The sequence below is a fragment of the Impatiens glandulifera genome, chromosome 2, assembly GCF_907164915.1.
Source record: "Impatiens glandulifera chromosome 2, dImpGla2.1, whole genome shotgun sequence".
Taxonomy (NCBI): domain Eukaryota; kingdom Viridiplantae; phylum Streptophyta; class Magnoliopsida; order Ericales; family Balsaminaceae; genus Impatiens; species Impatiens glandulifera.
Window position 1 is genome coordinate 17,496,139 of NC_061863.1, and position 17,901 is coordinate 17,514,039.

Sequence of the window (17,901 nt, forward strand, 5' to 3'; positions counted from 1 at the left end):
CGGTTGGAGTAGTTAGTCATTTCTAGGGATGGATCGGTATGGTATATCTTAATTTTTTTTATCCATACCTTATACCTTACCGAAAATTTTGGTATACAAAAATTCATACCTTTATCTTATCTTGATTTTTTTTTAGAAAAATGACTTAGCGTCATTTCATTAAAAATTCCCAAAAATGGGAAAAAACCCACGAGTTTAAGAGATCATTCTAGACAGGCCTAGAATGATTTTGAAGTCGTGTCATTTTGAATAAAAGCTAAAAAGCTAAAAACGTAAATGAATTATCTAATTACAATTATTTCAATTCTAGTGAGTTTAAAAAACGGTAAATTCCAGTTCCTACAGATATTCTAGTTCTGCTCCGTGCTTGGAATTTTTGTCCACGTTCCCTTAGCTTTGAGTAGTGCTGCATTCTAGCCGCACTTGAACACGCTTGTTGCAAATCTATTTCCCTTGGCTTTAAGTAGTGATGCATCTTTGATTTCATTCCATTCGCTCGGGAAATTGATTAGCTCTAAGCTTTTATAGAATCTGTCCCAAAGCTCTGAAGCAATACAGCAGCTCCCGAATAGGTGATCTATGGTTTCTTCATTTCCTCTACATAAAAGACAATTCGTGTCCGGGATGCTCATATACTTGCTGATACGATCACGAGTGCTGAGTCTTTCCCAGAAAACGAGCCATAGGATGAACTGGTGTCTATGGATAATCTTCATTGACCATACAAGAGGAGCCCATTCTACTTTCTATGCTTTTTCCCGTGTTACCTCCCATATTTTCTTCAATACCAGCTTCCCATTGTCCTCAGCTTTCTATTCATGAATATCCGGTTTGTCATGTAGTTGTATGTTACTTATATGATCAAGGATCCTCTATCCTTCTAGATTTCTTCTCACGAGTGAGTCCCAATTCATGTCTTTAATGTCTCTGATTTTCGCTTATGTGCAGTCCCTTCTGATGCAGGTATTTTGAAACTCTTCCTTGTGGATGATAGGTTAGTTTTCGAACTAGGGGTCGTGCCAGAATAGAGTTCATTTCCCGTCCCCTAGCGGATGTCATAAATATCTACAATATCGCTTCTTAGTTTAAGAATCTTTTTTAGAGACCATCTCATACCTTCATGAATTTTACAAGTCCAGATGCTGGTTTTGTATTTCATAAACCTCGTATGCAACCATTTGATCCATAGTGACTCTTGATTGCGCTCCAAAGCCCATAAATGCTTGAAGGTGAGAGCCTTATTCCACTCGATACAGTTCTTCAAGTCGATGCCTCATTCGTCCTTCGGTTTGCAGAGAGCGGTCCATTTGACCTTTTTTCCTCCTCTTCCGCTACTGCCCCAGATAAAGTTCCTCATTAGTGTATTGAGCTCCTTCATTACCTTCTTCGGAATGACCATTTGCTGCGCTCAGTAGCCAACTATGCCCATGACCACGGTTTTGATAAGTTCGATCCTCCCTACATAAGAAAGTTTTTTCGCTGCCCAGCTAAATATCGTATTTTTTACCTTTTCAATCAGAGGCTTGTAGTGTGAGATCTCAATCTGCTTCGCGGTTAACGGAATTCCTAAATACCTTACGGGAAAACTTCCTTCCTTGATGCCCATGATGTTGAAGATGTCCTGCTTCGTTTCGTCATTCACGCCTCCATAAAATGTCACACTTTTGCTTTCATTAAAATTTAAACATGTAATCTCAGAAAAGAACGTTAGTGCAGCCCTAATAGTTTTAATGGAATTAATGTCTGCGTACGCTAGAATGAACAAATCGTCAGCAAAGCATAAATGGGTTACCTCCTCTACCTCACAGAATGGGTGAAAGATGTATGGACGATTCTTTCGGAACATCGCGAAGATGCTCTCAAAGATCGCCATAATAGCTACAAAAGGGTTAGAAGAGAGGGGGTCCCCTTGCCTTACTCCGTTTTTATCCTTGAAATAGCCTCCGTGGACTCTATTGATGCTAACAACAAAGAAGGATGATGAAATGCACTGCATAATCCAATCAATAAAATAATAGGAAAATTGCCTTCCTTGATGTCCATGATGTTGAAGATGTCATGCTTCGTTTCGTCATTCACGCCTCCATAAAATGTCACACTTTTGCTTTCATTAAAAGTTAAACATGTAACCTCAGAAAAGAACGTTAGTGCAGCCCTAATAGTTTTAATGGAATCAATGTTTGCGTGCGCTAGAATAAACAAATCTTCAGCAAAGCATAAATGGGATACCTCCTCTACCTCATAGAATGGGTGAAAGATGTATGGACGATTATTTCGGCACATCGCGAAGATGCTCTTAAAGATCGCCTTGATAGCTACAAAAAGGTAAGAAGAGAGGGGGTCCCCTTGTCTTACCCCGTTTTTACCCTTGAAATAGCCTCCGTGGACTCCATTGACGCTAACAACAAAGAAGGATGATGAAACACACTGCATAATCCAATCAATAAAAATCATAGGAAAAGCAGATACAACCAGAAAGTCTTGAATGACTTCTCATCTAATAGAGTCGAAAGCTTTCTTAATATCTATTTTGAAAGCCACTCTCGGGAATATTTTCTTATTCCCGTAGCCTTTTAAAAAGCTCTGCATGAGAAGAATATTATGAGAGATTGTCCTACCGGGGATGAATGCAGATTGGTTAAGATTTATAATTTTTCCTATGACATTTTTAAATCGTTTAGAAATGATTTTTGAAATTATTTTATAAAATTACATTGCAGCAGTAAATTGGTCTGAAATCTTGTACTTTCTTGGGTACCGCAGTTTTGGGGATCAAGGTTAGGACCGATGTATTCCATTGCTTTAACATCTTCCTATTCTTGAAAAACTCCAAAACCCCATCAGTAACGTCTTAACCCACAACCGATCAATTGTCTTTGTAGAACTGTGCATTAAACCCATCAGGACCCGGGCTTTTATTCCCATCAATACTAAAAAAGCTTCTTTAACCTCAACCCTCGTGACCACCCTTATCAACTCGCGACTATCTTCTGATGAAATTTTCCTATCAATAATCTGATATCGGTAACCTTAATTTTGGTATAGTATATATATTATACATTTGATATCTAAAAATCATATTCTTAAACTAAAAAAAAATAATTTAATATAGTTACTACGTAAACGTTACACAAAACTAAAAAATAAAAATATTTATCAAAAATAAAATATTCTTTTTAAAATTAAATATTCGTAAAAACTAACAAATTTTAAAAATTAAAGTTAGTTAAAAATTGGAGTTAACAAAATTAACATAAGTATAATTTTCAAATTTGACTAAAGTGGAGACGTGAGAATGAAATTTAGAACGGCCTGGTCTTCAATCGTATTTATATCTACAAATTTATTTTATAAATTGATAATACAATTCAAGTACATAATAATAATAATAATAATAATAATAATAATAATAATAATAATAAAGTTAATTTATACTTGATTAATAAAAAAATCACTCTTTTCAATTTTTTCAATTTTCTTAAGCAATTCAAGTTCATCAGCAATAGAATATTTTCTTCTCTTATTAGTCAATCATTAGTGCACACCAATATTTTCATAATTTTAGGACTTAAATTGCTCCTAAAAAGATCTACTATCCTTTTACCCAAGCTAAAAGAAGACTCACTAACATCCGTTAAGGATGAGATTGCAAAAATATCATTGACAATAATTAAAAGGATTGGATACCATGTTTCACTATCATTCACAACTCGAAGAGATTGAAAGTTTGGTGGGATTTTTTTTCTATCTCATCGGTAATATATAGATTGCATATATTTTGATTAATATTTTAGTATAATTATATTATTATATGATTTTCAAAAATTATATTTTTATAATTAAATTAATATCAAATCTATTTATTTCCTTATAAGTATTATATATATATATATATATATTATTTTAAATTATAAATACTATTTTGGTATTTCGGTATATCTCGATATACTAAAATTTTAAAAATATCATACATTTATCGTACCAATAATTTCGGTATCGGTATCATACCTTATCTTTTTCGGTACACCTTAAAAATCAATATTTTTGATATATTACGGTACGATATTTTCGATATACCTATAATATCTGTAATTTTTTTCATCCTTAATCATTTTCTTTTAAATCCCGGTACGACACACTAAAAAGCGGTTAAGTGGCTAATGAGATATCTTCAAGGGACCTCCAAATACACTTTGTGTTATGGTATTAGAAAGCCACATGTTGAAAGATTTTCTAATTCATATATGAGTGGTGATATTGACACAATAAGATCAACTTTAGGGTATTTATTTACCTTTGGAGAAGGAGCTATATCATGACAGTCTCATCTACAAAAATGTGTTGCTTTGTCTACTACGAGATGATGGAATACAATGGTATAGATGGTAGAAGTTGAATATATTGTCATTACTGAATGTTGTAAGGAAATGAGATGGATGAATGAATTATTGAAGAAAATGGGTATATCATAAAACAAGTTGTGGTGTTTAATGACTCATAAAGTGATATACATGTGAGCAAGAATCTAAGTTTCTATTTACGTTCAAAACACATCAAAAGAATGTACCATTGGATATGTGAAGTGCTCGAGAAGAAAGAGTTATACTTGAGAGAGAGATTGAACAAATCTAGGATTTTATGGTTCCTTCTTATTCTTTGGTTGATCTATAGAGAGAGAGAGGTTGGGTGAACATTTGATTGTGGAGTATCTCAATCATTTCTAGAGTAGTCACTTCTTTCAATTGAGAGCAGGATATGTAAGTTTCTACTATTGACATTTCTTTAATTTAGTGAAACTTATCCCTCCCTTGGACGTAGGTCGATTTTGACCGAAACACGTATATTGTGTTGTTATTGTTTTGTGTTATTTCAGTTTTAATAAATCTATTTTTTATCATAGATGATTTCAAAACTGATTTGTCATAGGGTTTGATTTTTAAGAAGATTTGTGGTTTGACTGATGCAAAACCCAATGCTAAGAAGGTGCATTTTGACTAGACATGGATTTGGAAGAGCTCAAACTACTGCTGGTGATAGTAGTGAGTAGTGGTCTGTACCGGTTAAGCAACAGAGACAATGGACAAACCAAATCTAGTTTTCTGAAGTTCGGCTTGTTATCATTTTTTTTCTGAGAATATTAAGTGAACATATTAAGGGATGAGATTGAACATGTCTAGAAATGAAGGAAAAAAGTATGGTTTTTTTTAATGGAATTGGATGAATCCATCTTCTCTCATTTTAAGGGTTAACGTGGGGGAGAATGACGAAAAAACATAAATTTATAGACATAGAACTCGAGGGACAGAAGAAGTGAAAAATAAGTTATCTTCTTTTTCTTCTTTCTTTTGTGAATTTCAGAGCTCACCACAAATTAGGTGTAGATTAAGGATCCTACAAATATGCAAAGGGTTTGGCTTGGTACCTTTGCTTTGGCTGAAGATGCTGCTCGAGCATACGACTATGTTGTTCAATCCTTACGCGGAGCCAAAACCAAGACTAATTTTCAAAACAATGTCGTTAAGCCTTATAGGCCTATCATCATCCGTAATAAAAAAACTAACATTTCACGCCACTAAGCCTTATTTATAAAAGCCTTTTAGAAGATTCAGGCCTAGATGCAGTTATCGTTAGAGTTTTCTATAGTGGGAGGGAGGTGTATTGAGGATGGTTTAGAAATAAAGGACGTGTTTAAACTACAAGTTAATCTTATGTTAGCGGATTTTATGGTGATGAATGGATGGTCGGACCAGAACTAGATCATTGCTCTGAACCAAATATCCGACCGAATTAATATTCACTAAATTCGAATTACATTTTCGGTTTTCGAATCAAAATTCTAAACTGATTTGAATTTAAATACGGTGTTCGGTTTTGTTTTCGAGTTTATGTTTCAACTCGAAAACCAAACCGAAAACCGAATTCAATTTTAATTATTTAATTTTATTATATATTGTATAATTTATTACCTATTATATATTAAATTATTATGGGCCTCATACTAGATCCCTAATATCCAGCCCAATAATTTAATAAATTCATAATCCCTCATTCTTTTTTCCTTTTCTAATCGTCCACCTTTTTGGTCTTTGCGGTCCTTCAAGTTGCCCATCCCATCTCTAACTTTAAAAATATATAAATTATTCACATATCTAGCTATTTCACTAATAATATCACTATTGTCATCAACATCACTCCACCGCCATATATTGTCGTCGTCAACACTATTTTACTTTCGTCGTTTAATTGCCGAATTTTGACGGTGAATCACTAAGCTTAGTTTGCGTGATTTATATTTTTTTTATAATTTAAACATATAAATTTTTTTTAACAAATTATTTATTTTGTTAACACTTTTAAGATTTTCTATTATCTTATGGGTAGGTGAGGTTCAATATATGGTTTAAACCAAATATTCGATCGAATTCAAACTGATTTCGAATTCACCAAATTCGAATAACCCGAATTCAAATTTATTTAAATTGGTTCGGTTTTAGAATTTTCACAAAAAACTAAAATTTTGAAAAACCCGAACTGAAAACTCGAATAACCTGAAAACCGAACTGTTGAATACTTCTAGTCTGAAGTTACGGTGAAGGAAGAAGAGCCATGTGGGAGATTTTCAGGTGCGGCGATTTATTTTGGCGTGAAGGAGATGTATGAGTTTACAAATCGGACTTATAGAAATTAAAAGAGAAGTTTATTATGCCGGTTGGTTCATGACAACTTGCTCCTCCTTCTGTTGCCTAATGGTATGGTAGAAGGTGGATGAAAAAAAAATTGAAGTAGTGTTTTGTGTTTAATCTTATTAATCAGATTTTTTTAATATATTAAAGTTGAAAGAGAGATGGAACACGTACACATAAGTGTGTAGGAGGACAATGACATGGCTAAATTGGGAAACTTGACTAAATGCCCTTACTTAAATATTAGGCTATTTCACTTTTTGACCCCTTATTAAAAAAAAAAAGCGTTGGCGACACTTTTATATTTTTTTTTGTCGAAATTGCTCCTGTCACGAGACGTCCTCAATCGCGAAACGCAACCGGCATTCGCGAGACGATTTATTTTATTTTATTTTTTTTGTCCCGCGATTGCCGGGTGCGTCTCGCGAATGCCGTTGCGTCTTGCGAATGTTTGGTGCGTCTCGCAAATGTCGGGTGTGTCTCGTGAATGCCGGTTGCGTCTCGCAACAGAGACATTTACGTCAAAAAAAATAAAAGTGTCACCAGCGCTTTCTTTTTTAAGCGCATGTATTTTTTGCAATTAAGGGTATCTTCATGTCATCTCATCAAATTTCCCGCTAAAATTAACTAGTTAAATTTTATTTTTTTCATTTTGAATAAATCTAAACATAATTTACCAGATAATAAATACAAACAATATATTTTTATATTTTTAGATGATAAATAAATTTAAGAAAGTCATAACCTTACTCATAAATCTAGTATTATTCCCATTTTAATTTTATATAAACTCTTAATTTTTATTAAAATAGAAAATAAAATCTTATTTACTTAAAAAAAAAATTCGATAATTAAAACGGGTATTTAGAAACAAGCCCAATACAGTATTACAAAATAGTCTATTTGCCTATAGACATACAATAGAATAGGGTTTATCTTTTGTGTGAAAAAAAAAAAGATTTCTCCATCACTTTTAAATTGCAGATAGTCGGCGCCGGCGCCGGAGATACAGAGAGAAATAGATGAGGCTGCTCACTCACAACATGCTATTGTCCAACATAAAGGGTGTAACGAACAGATTTCCTCTGAAGATTGAAGTGAAGAAGGTGATGATAAAGCAGGTGGATTTCAATCCCGATTTCATTCGTAACATCTTTCCCAGGATCGAATGGAAGGTATTCGTCGATGCCGCTCGTAAGATGGGCTACGTTGAGTTGCCGGATGAAGTGGAACCGTCGATGCTCGATGCTAAAGATTTCCTTCGCCGCTTTCATCACGCCCTTGTCGAACTTAATCTAGAGGAAGGTGCCCTAATCTGCCCTGAAACTAATCGACGATTTCCTGTCAATAAAGGAATCCCCAACATGATTCTTCATGAAGACGAGGTCTGAGAAGGACGAATTTCAGCTGCTTTTTTTTGGACATTTAGGGTTTATGCTGCTAAATGTTGTCGCTATTTCTTGCATGCTTGTATATAAGCTAGCATATATGAATCAAATGTAACCTTAAAAGTTGTCGATACTATATTTTTGTCTTCATAAATCAAATGATATGTTTTCTCTTGTTAACTAGATTTTATTCCTAAATTTTTAAGATTTTATAATATATAGGAATTGAAGAACTTTAAAGCATAAAAAGGATTTCAATGCATGTCAATAATATATATATTAAACATTTAGGAATCAAGTTTACTCAATAACCCAAAACCAAAGCTACAAAATCAAAGACAAACCGAACAGTCTGCAATCTTTATACTTTTTCTATCTCTCTAGAGTATAAATTTTAGTTGTTAATTGACGGATTGGAGAGAAAACCATAGAAAAAGACAGTTTCGTCTATCGTTTTGAAGGTGGGACTAAGAATATGAGAAAGTAGATCCTGACACATTTTCCATGGTCCGGAATTTTTGTTACACAATATTAGACAGAAAAAATGGTCGTTTTACTCAATTTTTTTTCACTATCTTGCACCATATTTAATTTCTATTTATTGAGAATTGGATGTCGGACGAATTCACAACCATAATACCATAATAAATTCATTTGACAACCGAACAATCTTAATCTAGTTATTAATTTAAAATGAAATCAAGATAAAGATGCATTGAATTACAAGAAAACATCATGAAGATTAGATCAAAGGAGATAAAGAAAGAATTAATCAAATTTACCCGATAACCCATATCACAACGCCGGTAAGATAAGTGACAAGACCAAAACTACAAAAGCGAAAGACAAACCGATCGGTCTGCAATCTACCATTTTTCTATATCTCACTAGACTGTAAATTTCAGTTGTTGATTGTCGAATTGGAGAAGAAGAACGGTACCCAAAAAAACTGCAATTCCTTCTATCGAAGGTGGGACAGGAACTAGGACGTGATTTATGATCCCTGTCCCCGTCCCACTTTAAAAAGATAGAATAAACGAACGTTTTACTCTATTTTTCACTATCTTGCACCCATATTTTCTTTCTATTTATTGAAATTGGATGTTCGGGCAAAATCACAACCAGAATACCAGAATAAGTTCATTTGACAATAGAACAATCTTAATCTAGTCATTAATTTAAACTGAAATCAAGATAAATATGCATCAATTATCGAATTACAAGAAAACATCATGAATTAATGAACAAATGAGATATAGAAATATGGAATCGAAGTTTACCCGATAACCCATATCACAACACCGATAAGATAAGTGAAAAGACCACAGCTACAAGAGTGAAAGACAAACCAAGCAAGAAACCAAGCGGTTTGTAATCTTTCATTTTTTTCATATCTTTAGACTATATATTATAGCTGTTAATTGAAGAATTAGAGAAGAAGAATTGTACCCAAAAATAGAATAAAACGCAATTTCTTCTATTATTTTGAAGTTGGGATATGGATAGTGAGATAGCAGATACGGACCATTTTCAATGGGTCCGGATCTGCTGTCTCACAATTCATGTCCCAGTCCCCAAACCACTTCAAAAAAAAACAGAAGAAACGATTGTTTTAATATCTTTTTCACTATTTTGCACTCATATTTTCTTTTTATCTATTGAGAATTGGATGGTAAGACAAACTTACCACCTTAATACCATAATAAGTTCATTTGACAACAGAACAATCTTAATCTAGTCATTAATTAAAGCTGAAATCAAAATCAAAATCCATTGATGATCAAATTACAAGAAAATATCATGAAGATTAGATCAAAGCGGCACCAGTAGAAATACACCAGTAGAAATAGGGTTTTTAACGACCAACATTAGCGACGGCGAACATACGCCGTGATTAATAAATATTATTAGTGTCGGCGACCATTACGTTATGGTGTAACACCGACGTTGATTAAAAAAAGTATCAGCCACGACTTTCGTTGTCGACGTCGTGGCTTATATTCTGGCTTTCCCGTCACTCTCCCGCCATTATTATCAGCCACAGTTTTGTCATGAACGTCGTGGCTAAAAGTCAGGTTTCCCCGCCCTTTTCCCGACATTTCTAAAAATATTATTAGTCACGGCGATAGCATAATGCCGTGGCTAATAATCGATAATATCAACCATAGAGAACTATGTTATCGCAGTGGTTGATATTATAAAACTATTAGGGACGGAGATAATATAATGTCGTGGCTGATATTATCGATTATTAGTCACGACAATCGTCGTGACTAATAATCGATATTCATACTATCAACGACCCACCGATAAATGTCGATGCTGATATTCTTTCCTAAATAATTTTCAAGGCCTATAAATAGAATGTCGATAACGAATTGTTTTTTGGAAAATGATATTAACGAATTGTTTTTTCCTAAATATTCATACTATCAATGACCCACTGATAACGAATTGTTTTTTGGAAAATGATATTAACGTCGGCCTTATCCTAAAGTCGACATTAATACAGGTGAGCTACTACCGAAACATAGCATTTTTTGGAAAATGATATTAACGTCGGTTTTATCCTAAAACCGACATTAATAATATCATGTATTAACGTCGATTTTAGGATAAGGTCAGCGTTAATATTCATTAAATTAATATTAACGTCGGCTCACGATAACGCCGACGTTAATAATCTATTTATATAAAATCCTACACTTCTTCTTTTTCTCTTTTTCCTTCTTCCTTCTTCCTTCTTCCTACTTCCTTCTTTCTTCTTCGCAGCCACCACCTCCTTTCTCCTTTCTCGCGGTTCTCCGCAGTCGTCGCCTTCTTTCTTCCTTCAATCAGTCGTTTATCAATCAGCCTTCCGTCGATCAGTCGTTCCTTCTGTCGTTCATCCGTCCACCTTCCGTCGATCAGCCTGCCACCTACCGCCGATCATCTACCTCTATTCGGTCGTCGTTCGTCCGCTGCCAAGTAATAATCTTTTAGTTAATGTTTAGATTTTAGTTTTAAATTAGTGATTTAGGTTTGATTTATTGATAGATTTAGGTCATTTGATTTTGTTTGATTTAGGTTGGTTTGATTTTTTGATTCATTTAGATTTTTTGATTTTGTTTGATTTAGGTTGTTTGACAGGTATATATTATTGATAGATTTAAGTTGATATTATTGATTTAGGTTTGAATGTTTGATATATTTGATTAGTTGTTTGATTTTGGTTGATTTATGTTACTTGATTTAGGTTATTTGATTTAGGTTGTTTGATAGGTATTATTGATAGATTTAAGTTTATATTATTAATTTAGGCTTGAATGTTTGATATATTTGATTAGTTGTTAGATTGTCGTTGTTATTTATTTTCAGTTTTACCGGTTGAATCAAATAAGTATTCAAGATTTAATCTTCGTTGGCATTCTCCATTTGGTAAGTTCTAAAATTAGCCTATATTTTATATTATAGGGTTGCATGTTTAGATAAATGACTTACTTGAATGACTAGGGTTTCATGTTTAGATAAATGACTTACTTGGATTATTAGGGTTGCATGTTTAGATAAATGACTTACTTGGATTATTATGGTTGCATGTTTAGAGAAATGACTTATTTTGATTATTAAGCTTGCATGTTTAGATAAATGACTTATTTATTTAGATTATATGTTGCTAGTAATTAAATAAATTCATTATTGGTTGTTAATTCTTAGTTAAAATAGAAGTCCCGATAAAAGTCGGATGACTCTACACCGAATGATCCAAATTATATTCAAGGGGTTGAAATATTCATAGACTTCGCGATTAGGTCTACTAACAGAAATTCATTTGTTTGTCCGTGTGTAAAATGTGCAAATTGAACCTATAAGAATAGAACAGTGGTGAGAGATAATCTAACTATGTTTGGAATTCTTTAAAATTATAGTTTATGGTACTGTCATGGAGAAACGAGATCTTCGAATGTAAGGGTCGATGATAATGATGAGGATGATGAATTAAATGACCTTAGAGATGAAAATTAGGATGGAGTAGGAGATAATGTCAGTAGTTATGAAATGAACGGAAAATTGATCAAGAGAATGATCAATTTATGGAAGACATCATAAATTATTTGTATCCAACCACTAAAACGATGCTAAGGCATTCTACAGGTTGTTGGATGATTCAAAACTTCTATTGTACGAAGAATCTCGAATTTCAAAATCAAAAGCCTCTACCATACTTAAAGTACTCCACATAAAAAATATTGGTCAATGAATCAACACTTTATTCAATTTGTTATTAAAATTGCTCAAAAAGGAAATATTACCAACTAATTCGGAGTTGCCAAGTTCATACTATGAGTGCAAGAATTTTATTACAGGCATTGGTTTAACATATGATAAAATTGATGTATGTAAGAATGATCTTATGTTATTCCGTTAAGAAGATAAGTGTAAAATTTGTGGTGTGTCTAGATGAAAGATCAATCAATCTAGTGATAGGCTTCGGAAAAAGGAGAATGGGAAGTTCATTCCAAATAAAATTTTACGATATTTCCCACTTTTACTGAGGTTGCAATGGTTGTACATGTGCTCCAAAAATTTCTTCTCGGATGACTTGGCATATAGATAATATTAATGTTGATGATGAAGTCTTAAGGCATTCAGCTAATTCAATGACATGGACGTCCTTCGATGAAATTTCTCCTCGGAGTCTCGGAATGTTAGACTTTCTCTTGCAAATGACGGGTTCCAACCTTTTGCAAATGTAAAGACTTCTTATAGCATTTGGCCTGTTGTTATTATCCCTTACAACGTCTCTCCTACAATTTGTATGGATAAAAATAACTTCATTCTTTCCATGTTACTCCCCGGTCCAAAAAGTCACGTGGATTCGATTGACGTGTTTCTCCATCCATTGGTTGACGAGTTAAAAGAGTTGTGGCATATCGGTGTTATGACTTACGAAGCTAGCCGTAAAGAATATTTCAATATGCGGGCAGCTATATTGTGGAAAATTTGCATGTCCGTGTTGTAATAAGGAATACAGCTTCGCTGATATTGGTACACTACAAAAATAGTGTTACATAAGTCATTGACGGTTTCTTCCGCCTACTCATCGTTGGCGCAGGGAAAGAGATTTGAAAGGTATGTGTTTGACTAAATACCTTCCCAAGAATGTAAAGATTAATCATGAATCTCGTGGTGATAATTGGAATAAACTCAACATATTTTTCGAACAAGCATACTGGAAAACACTATTATTGAGGCATAATTTGGATGTGATGCATATTGAAAAAAATATTTGTGATAGCGTGTTGGGCACAATGGATTTCAAAGAAAAAACGAAGGATGGACTCAGAGCTCGTAAAGAATTGGAATTATTTAACATAAATCATTCATTACATCCCATTGAGATCAATGGTATTCTTCAATGTCCATTAACCACATATGCACTTTCCTCGGATCAGAAGAAACGATTATGTATGTTTCTTAAAGATATAAAAATTCTAGAAGGGTTATGTTCCAAAATTGTAGGGGTGTGTATAAACGTAATTGATAAGAAAATTTCTGGATTGAAGAGTCACGATTGTCACATCCTATTATAGTATTTGATTCCATTTGCCATACATGTTTTACTTTTGGATGATGTGTGCGATGATCTAGTGCACTTGTCTAGGTTCTTCTGATTGTTGTGTCATAAATCTTTATATCGAGATGAATTGAAAGAGTTGCAGGATGACATTGTTTTGACCCTTTATAAATTGGAAAAAAAATATTCCCACCTTCATTATTTGATATAATGGTACATTTGTCTATACACTGGGCCTTTGAGGCTTTGTTAGGGGGTCTGTCCAGTATCGATGGATGTATATAATTGAACAATATATGGGTACCTTGAAAAAGTACCTTCATAACAAAACTTTCTTAAGGGTCAATCAGTGAGAGTTAACTTTTGCATGAGAGTATGAGTTCATGTGCTCGATATTTAGAAGATCAAGAGTCAATTGAGACATCGATACAACCAACTTCAACATTTTCTATATTTTGGAAATGGAAGATTTATCGATTGCAACACTTTACACATACAACCCGGGTGATCGGGAGCGTGCTAACGTATACATTTTGAGAAATTGTATCGAAGTCGAACAATATTACAAGTAAGAGTTCATAAGCTGATTAATGACTAAGTGTGACTTTTGTAATTCACTAATTACAATTAAATTTCATTATGTGTAGCGAATTCATGCAAGAGTTGACCGATACAGAACAACTCAATCTTTCTAATCTTGAACGTAATAAACTTTACATAAGTTTTTTCAAGAAGATAATGGGGCAATTGAATGATGATTCAGATCGAACTTTGAGTCTAAAGATTCTTGGGAGTGGCCCGATAATTTATATACTAAGAAGTATAACTCCTATAAAATAAATGGGTACAAATTCAACACCAAGAAGCATGATGAAAGGTTAACCACGCAAAATAATGGTGTCTGTGTAGTTAGCAACATGGGGCTGAACGAATTCTAGCTTGTTTGTAGTTAGGTTATTTGAAATTTGTAACGGTACTAATAGATTTTTGGAAAAATAAATAAATTAAAATGTAGGCAGGGATGAGTTTTAAACTTTTTTAATTAATATAATATTATTTTATATTTAAAATTTTAATTTCCTAAAAAAATTGTAAAATTATTTGAATATTTTAATTAATAAATTTAAGTGAATATGTTATGTTTTTAATTTTCTTTTTAGAGCCCATCAACCCAACATCAAAAGAGTTCCGAAGTCTTATTTTTACCTTTTTCTTAATATTTTTTTTGTTTTTTCAAATAACTAATTAATTTGTCTATAACTGAAATATAGTTTTGGGATGCAATGCCGAGACAAAAATGGGTTAAATGAGGGTGATGAAATTAAAAAACAAATCATACTAGCACTATTCAGCATCGAAGGACCAATGATATTTATGGAATTGATAAATGGAGAATTTAATCATTTATAATGAGTATGAAAGATAAGTGAATTTACAAATTACTTTTACCCTCAAATGAACATGGGCAAGGATATGTTGATTCCCACCTTGGCAGCCCCTTCTGCCAATTTAGTTATAACCTAAAACAAGGTCGCTCTGTTTAACCATTATAAACGGATCCCTAACTGTTCCAATCCCTAACATTATTCTCTCGATTCCATTCACTAAAGACATAACAGTTCCAATCCCTAACCCTCTTCTTTCGATTGCATTCACTGAAAATGAACCTCCTCGTCGTCAGCTTCTTTCAATCACTTCCATGCATCTGGCTGTTGGAATTAAATGGTTTAATTAATAAATTAAAGTTTAATAATTGGGATAACTACCCACTAATTAGTAATAACTACCCATTTGGAATAACTACCCACTAACTAGTAACTACCCATTAAGGTCTCTTTGATGGAAAGAGAGGGATTATAAATATAGTGTTAAGGTCCCTAAGGCCATTATCTCATCTAAGAAAAACACCATCGATAAGAGATAAATCGGTTTTAGAAGATCGAAACTTTAAAGTATCAAGAAGAATGGCTGGAGGTAAGTTTAAATTATTTTTCCGCATTAGATCTAAATAAAAGAGTTGTTAGATCATTAAGTATATAAATTTACATTTGGTATCAGAGCCTTAAAAACTTCTGCCTTCTTTGTTAATGAAACTTATTTATAATATTTCTGCACTAATTCAAGAAAGTTTCGTTCATTTAATTATTATGGTTGATTCACGTTATTTATAATTTGAGTATATTTTATAAATGTTATTGTGAATTAAAATGTCAAATGATTCGATTGATTTAGCTAATTAAAGAATAGCCACAGCATCTTTAGTTAGGCTGAAAAATAATTGTTTGGAATCATATTAACATTATTGTAATTAATTTCATTAATATAATAGATTTTATCCCACGAGAATTTCTATTATTTGTATGTGATTAATTGGGATGAAATATCATGTTATATATTTTTTTAATTACCCACAGGAGTTAAGAAAATGAATGATTTGATAGTTTTATCATAAGGTTATGAATGTATCTGACTGAATTGAATCTTTAGCCCACAGGCAAGTTTTATGTCATTAGATATATTTTAATTTAAGCATGATTTACATTGGTAAACATGATTTTGTTTATTTGCCTCAACTTATTTTAAACATGTATAATTGAATTTTACAGTTATGATACCTGGTACTGTTACTGATATCAAGTGTGAGATTCCCGAACTTGTGGGTGATAATTATAAGATCTGGAAAGAAAGGATTTTGCTTCATTTGGGATGTTTAGACATTGATGATGCTATAAGGAAAGATGAGCCAATCATTGATGATGAGAGTACTACGGATGATTTACTTCTTCATGAACGATGGGATCGATCTAATCGTCTCAGTATGATGTTCATAAAGAGTAAAATATCTGAGAGTATTCGTGGCTCAATTGAAGAGCATAAAAATGTCAAAGCATTACTGAAAGGAGTTGATGAACAGTTTGCAACTTCTGATAAAGCTCTTGCCAGTACTCTTATAATCAAGTTCACAACCACGAGGCTCACTACTATGAGGGGTGTGCGTGAGCATATCATGAAGCTACGGGACATTGCGGCTCAACTAAAAAGACTTGAGGTTGATATGTCAGAGTCTTTCCTGGTGCACTACATACTAGCGACCCTTCCATCTGCGTACGGAGCCTTTAAAGTCTCCTACAACACACATAAGGAGAAATGGTCAATTAATGAACTTATGACCATGTGTGTTCAGGAAGAGAATAGGTTGTGAATGGATTTGGGTGAGAGTGCATTTACAGTTACACATGGAAAAGACCAGAAATCTCATAAGCCAAAAGGGAAAGGAAAATTATCGGCAACCGGAGGGATTAAGAAAGACCCAAAGGATATAAGGTGTTTCTTTTGTAATAAGAGAGGACACGTTAAAAAGGATTGCCTAAAGTATCCGATATGGCTTGAGAAGAAAGGTAATTTAATCTCTTTTGTCTGTTATGAATCTAATATGGTTGATATTAATTATAACACATGGTGGATTGATTCTGGTTCTACAATCCATGTTTCTAATACCTTACAGGGTATGCGAAACCTAAGGAAGCCAACACCAAATGAAGAACGCATCTATTCCGGAAATGGGATGCAATCACGTGTGGAGGCTGTTGGAACATGTTATTTAATTTTAAGTAGTGGTTTTAATTTGTGTTTAGAAAAGACCTTTTATGTTCCTAACTTTACTAGGAATTTAATTTCTATTTCAAAGCTTGTACCTTTGGGATACTCTTTCAACTTTTATGGAATGTCGTTTGCTTTATTCTATAAATCTAGTAATGTTGGAAATGGTACACTGTTGAATGGTCTTTTTTCTATTAATTTACAAAATGACGCTGCTTATAATACTTTACATGATCAATCTGGTGTAAAACGTTGTGTTATAAATGAAGATTCCTCTACTTTATGGCACCGTAGATTGGGACACATTTCTATTGATAGAATTAAAAGATTAGTAAAAGATGGAGTACTTAGTACTTTAGATTTTACTGATTTTAATACATGTGTGGACTGCATTAAGGGAAAGCAGACCAATAAATCCAAGAAAGGTGCTACAAGGAGTACAACCATTTTAGAAATTATCCATTCAGATATTTGTTGTCCTGATATGGATATGATTAGTCCGAAATACTTCATCTCTTTCATTGATGATTACTCACGATATATGTATATCTACTTTCTTCATTCTAAAGATGAAGCTTTAGACGCCTTTAAAGTATTCAAGGCGGAAGTAGAAAAACAATGCGATAAGCAAATTAAGATTGTGAGAACAGACAGAGGTGGAGAATATTATGGT

The 17,901-nt window shown here is 33.2% G+C and overlaps 2 protein-coding genes across 2 annotated transcripts; both read left to right on the top strand.

The window, feature by feature from the left end:
• The first annotated feature begins 7,641 nt into the window (after positions 1-7,641).
• On the top strand, positions 7,642-8,221 carry LOC124923618 (multifunctional methyltransferase subunit TRM112 homolog A-like). The gene has a single exon (XM_047463584.1). It carries the CDS (start codon positions 7,706-7,708, stop codon positions 8,072-8,074), a length of 369 nt encoding a protein of 122 aa, XP_047319540.1. The 5' UTR covers positions 7,642-7,705; the 3' UTR covers positions 8,075-8,221.
• An 8,015-nt stretch (positions 8,222-16,236) lies between these two features.
• LOC124924428 lies at positions 16,237-16,830 on the top strand. Its single transcript, XM_047464470.1, has one exon. It carries the CDS (start codon positions 16,237-16,239, stop codon positions 16,828-16,830), a length of 594 nt encoding a protein of 197 aa, XP_047320426.1.
• The last annotated feature ends 1,071 nt before the right edge of the window (positions 16,831-17,901 follow it).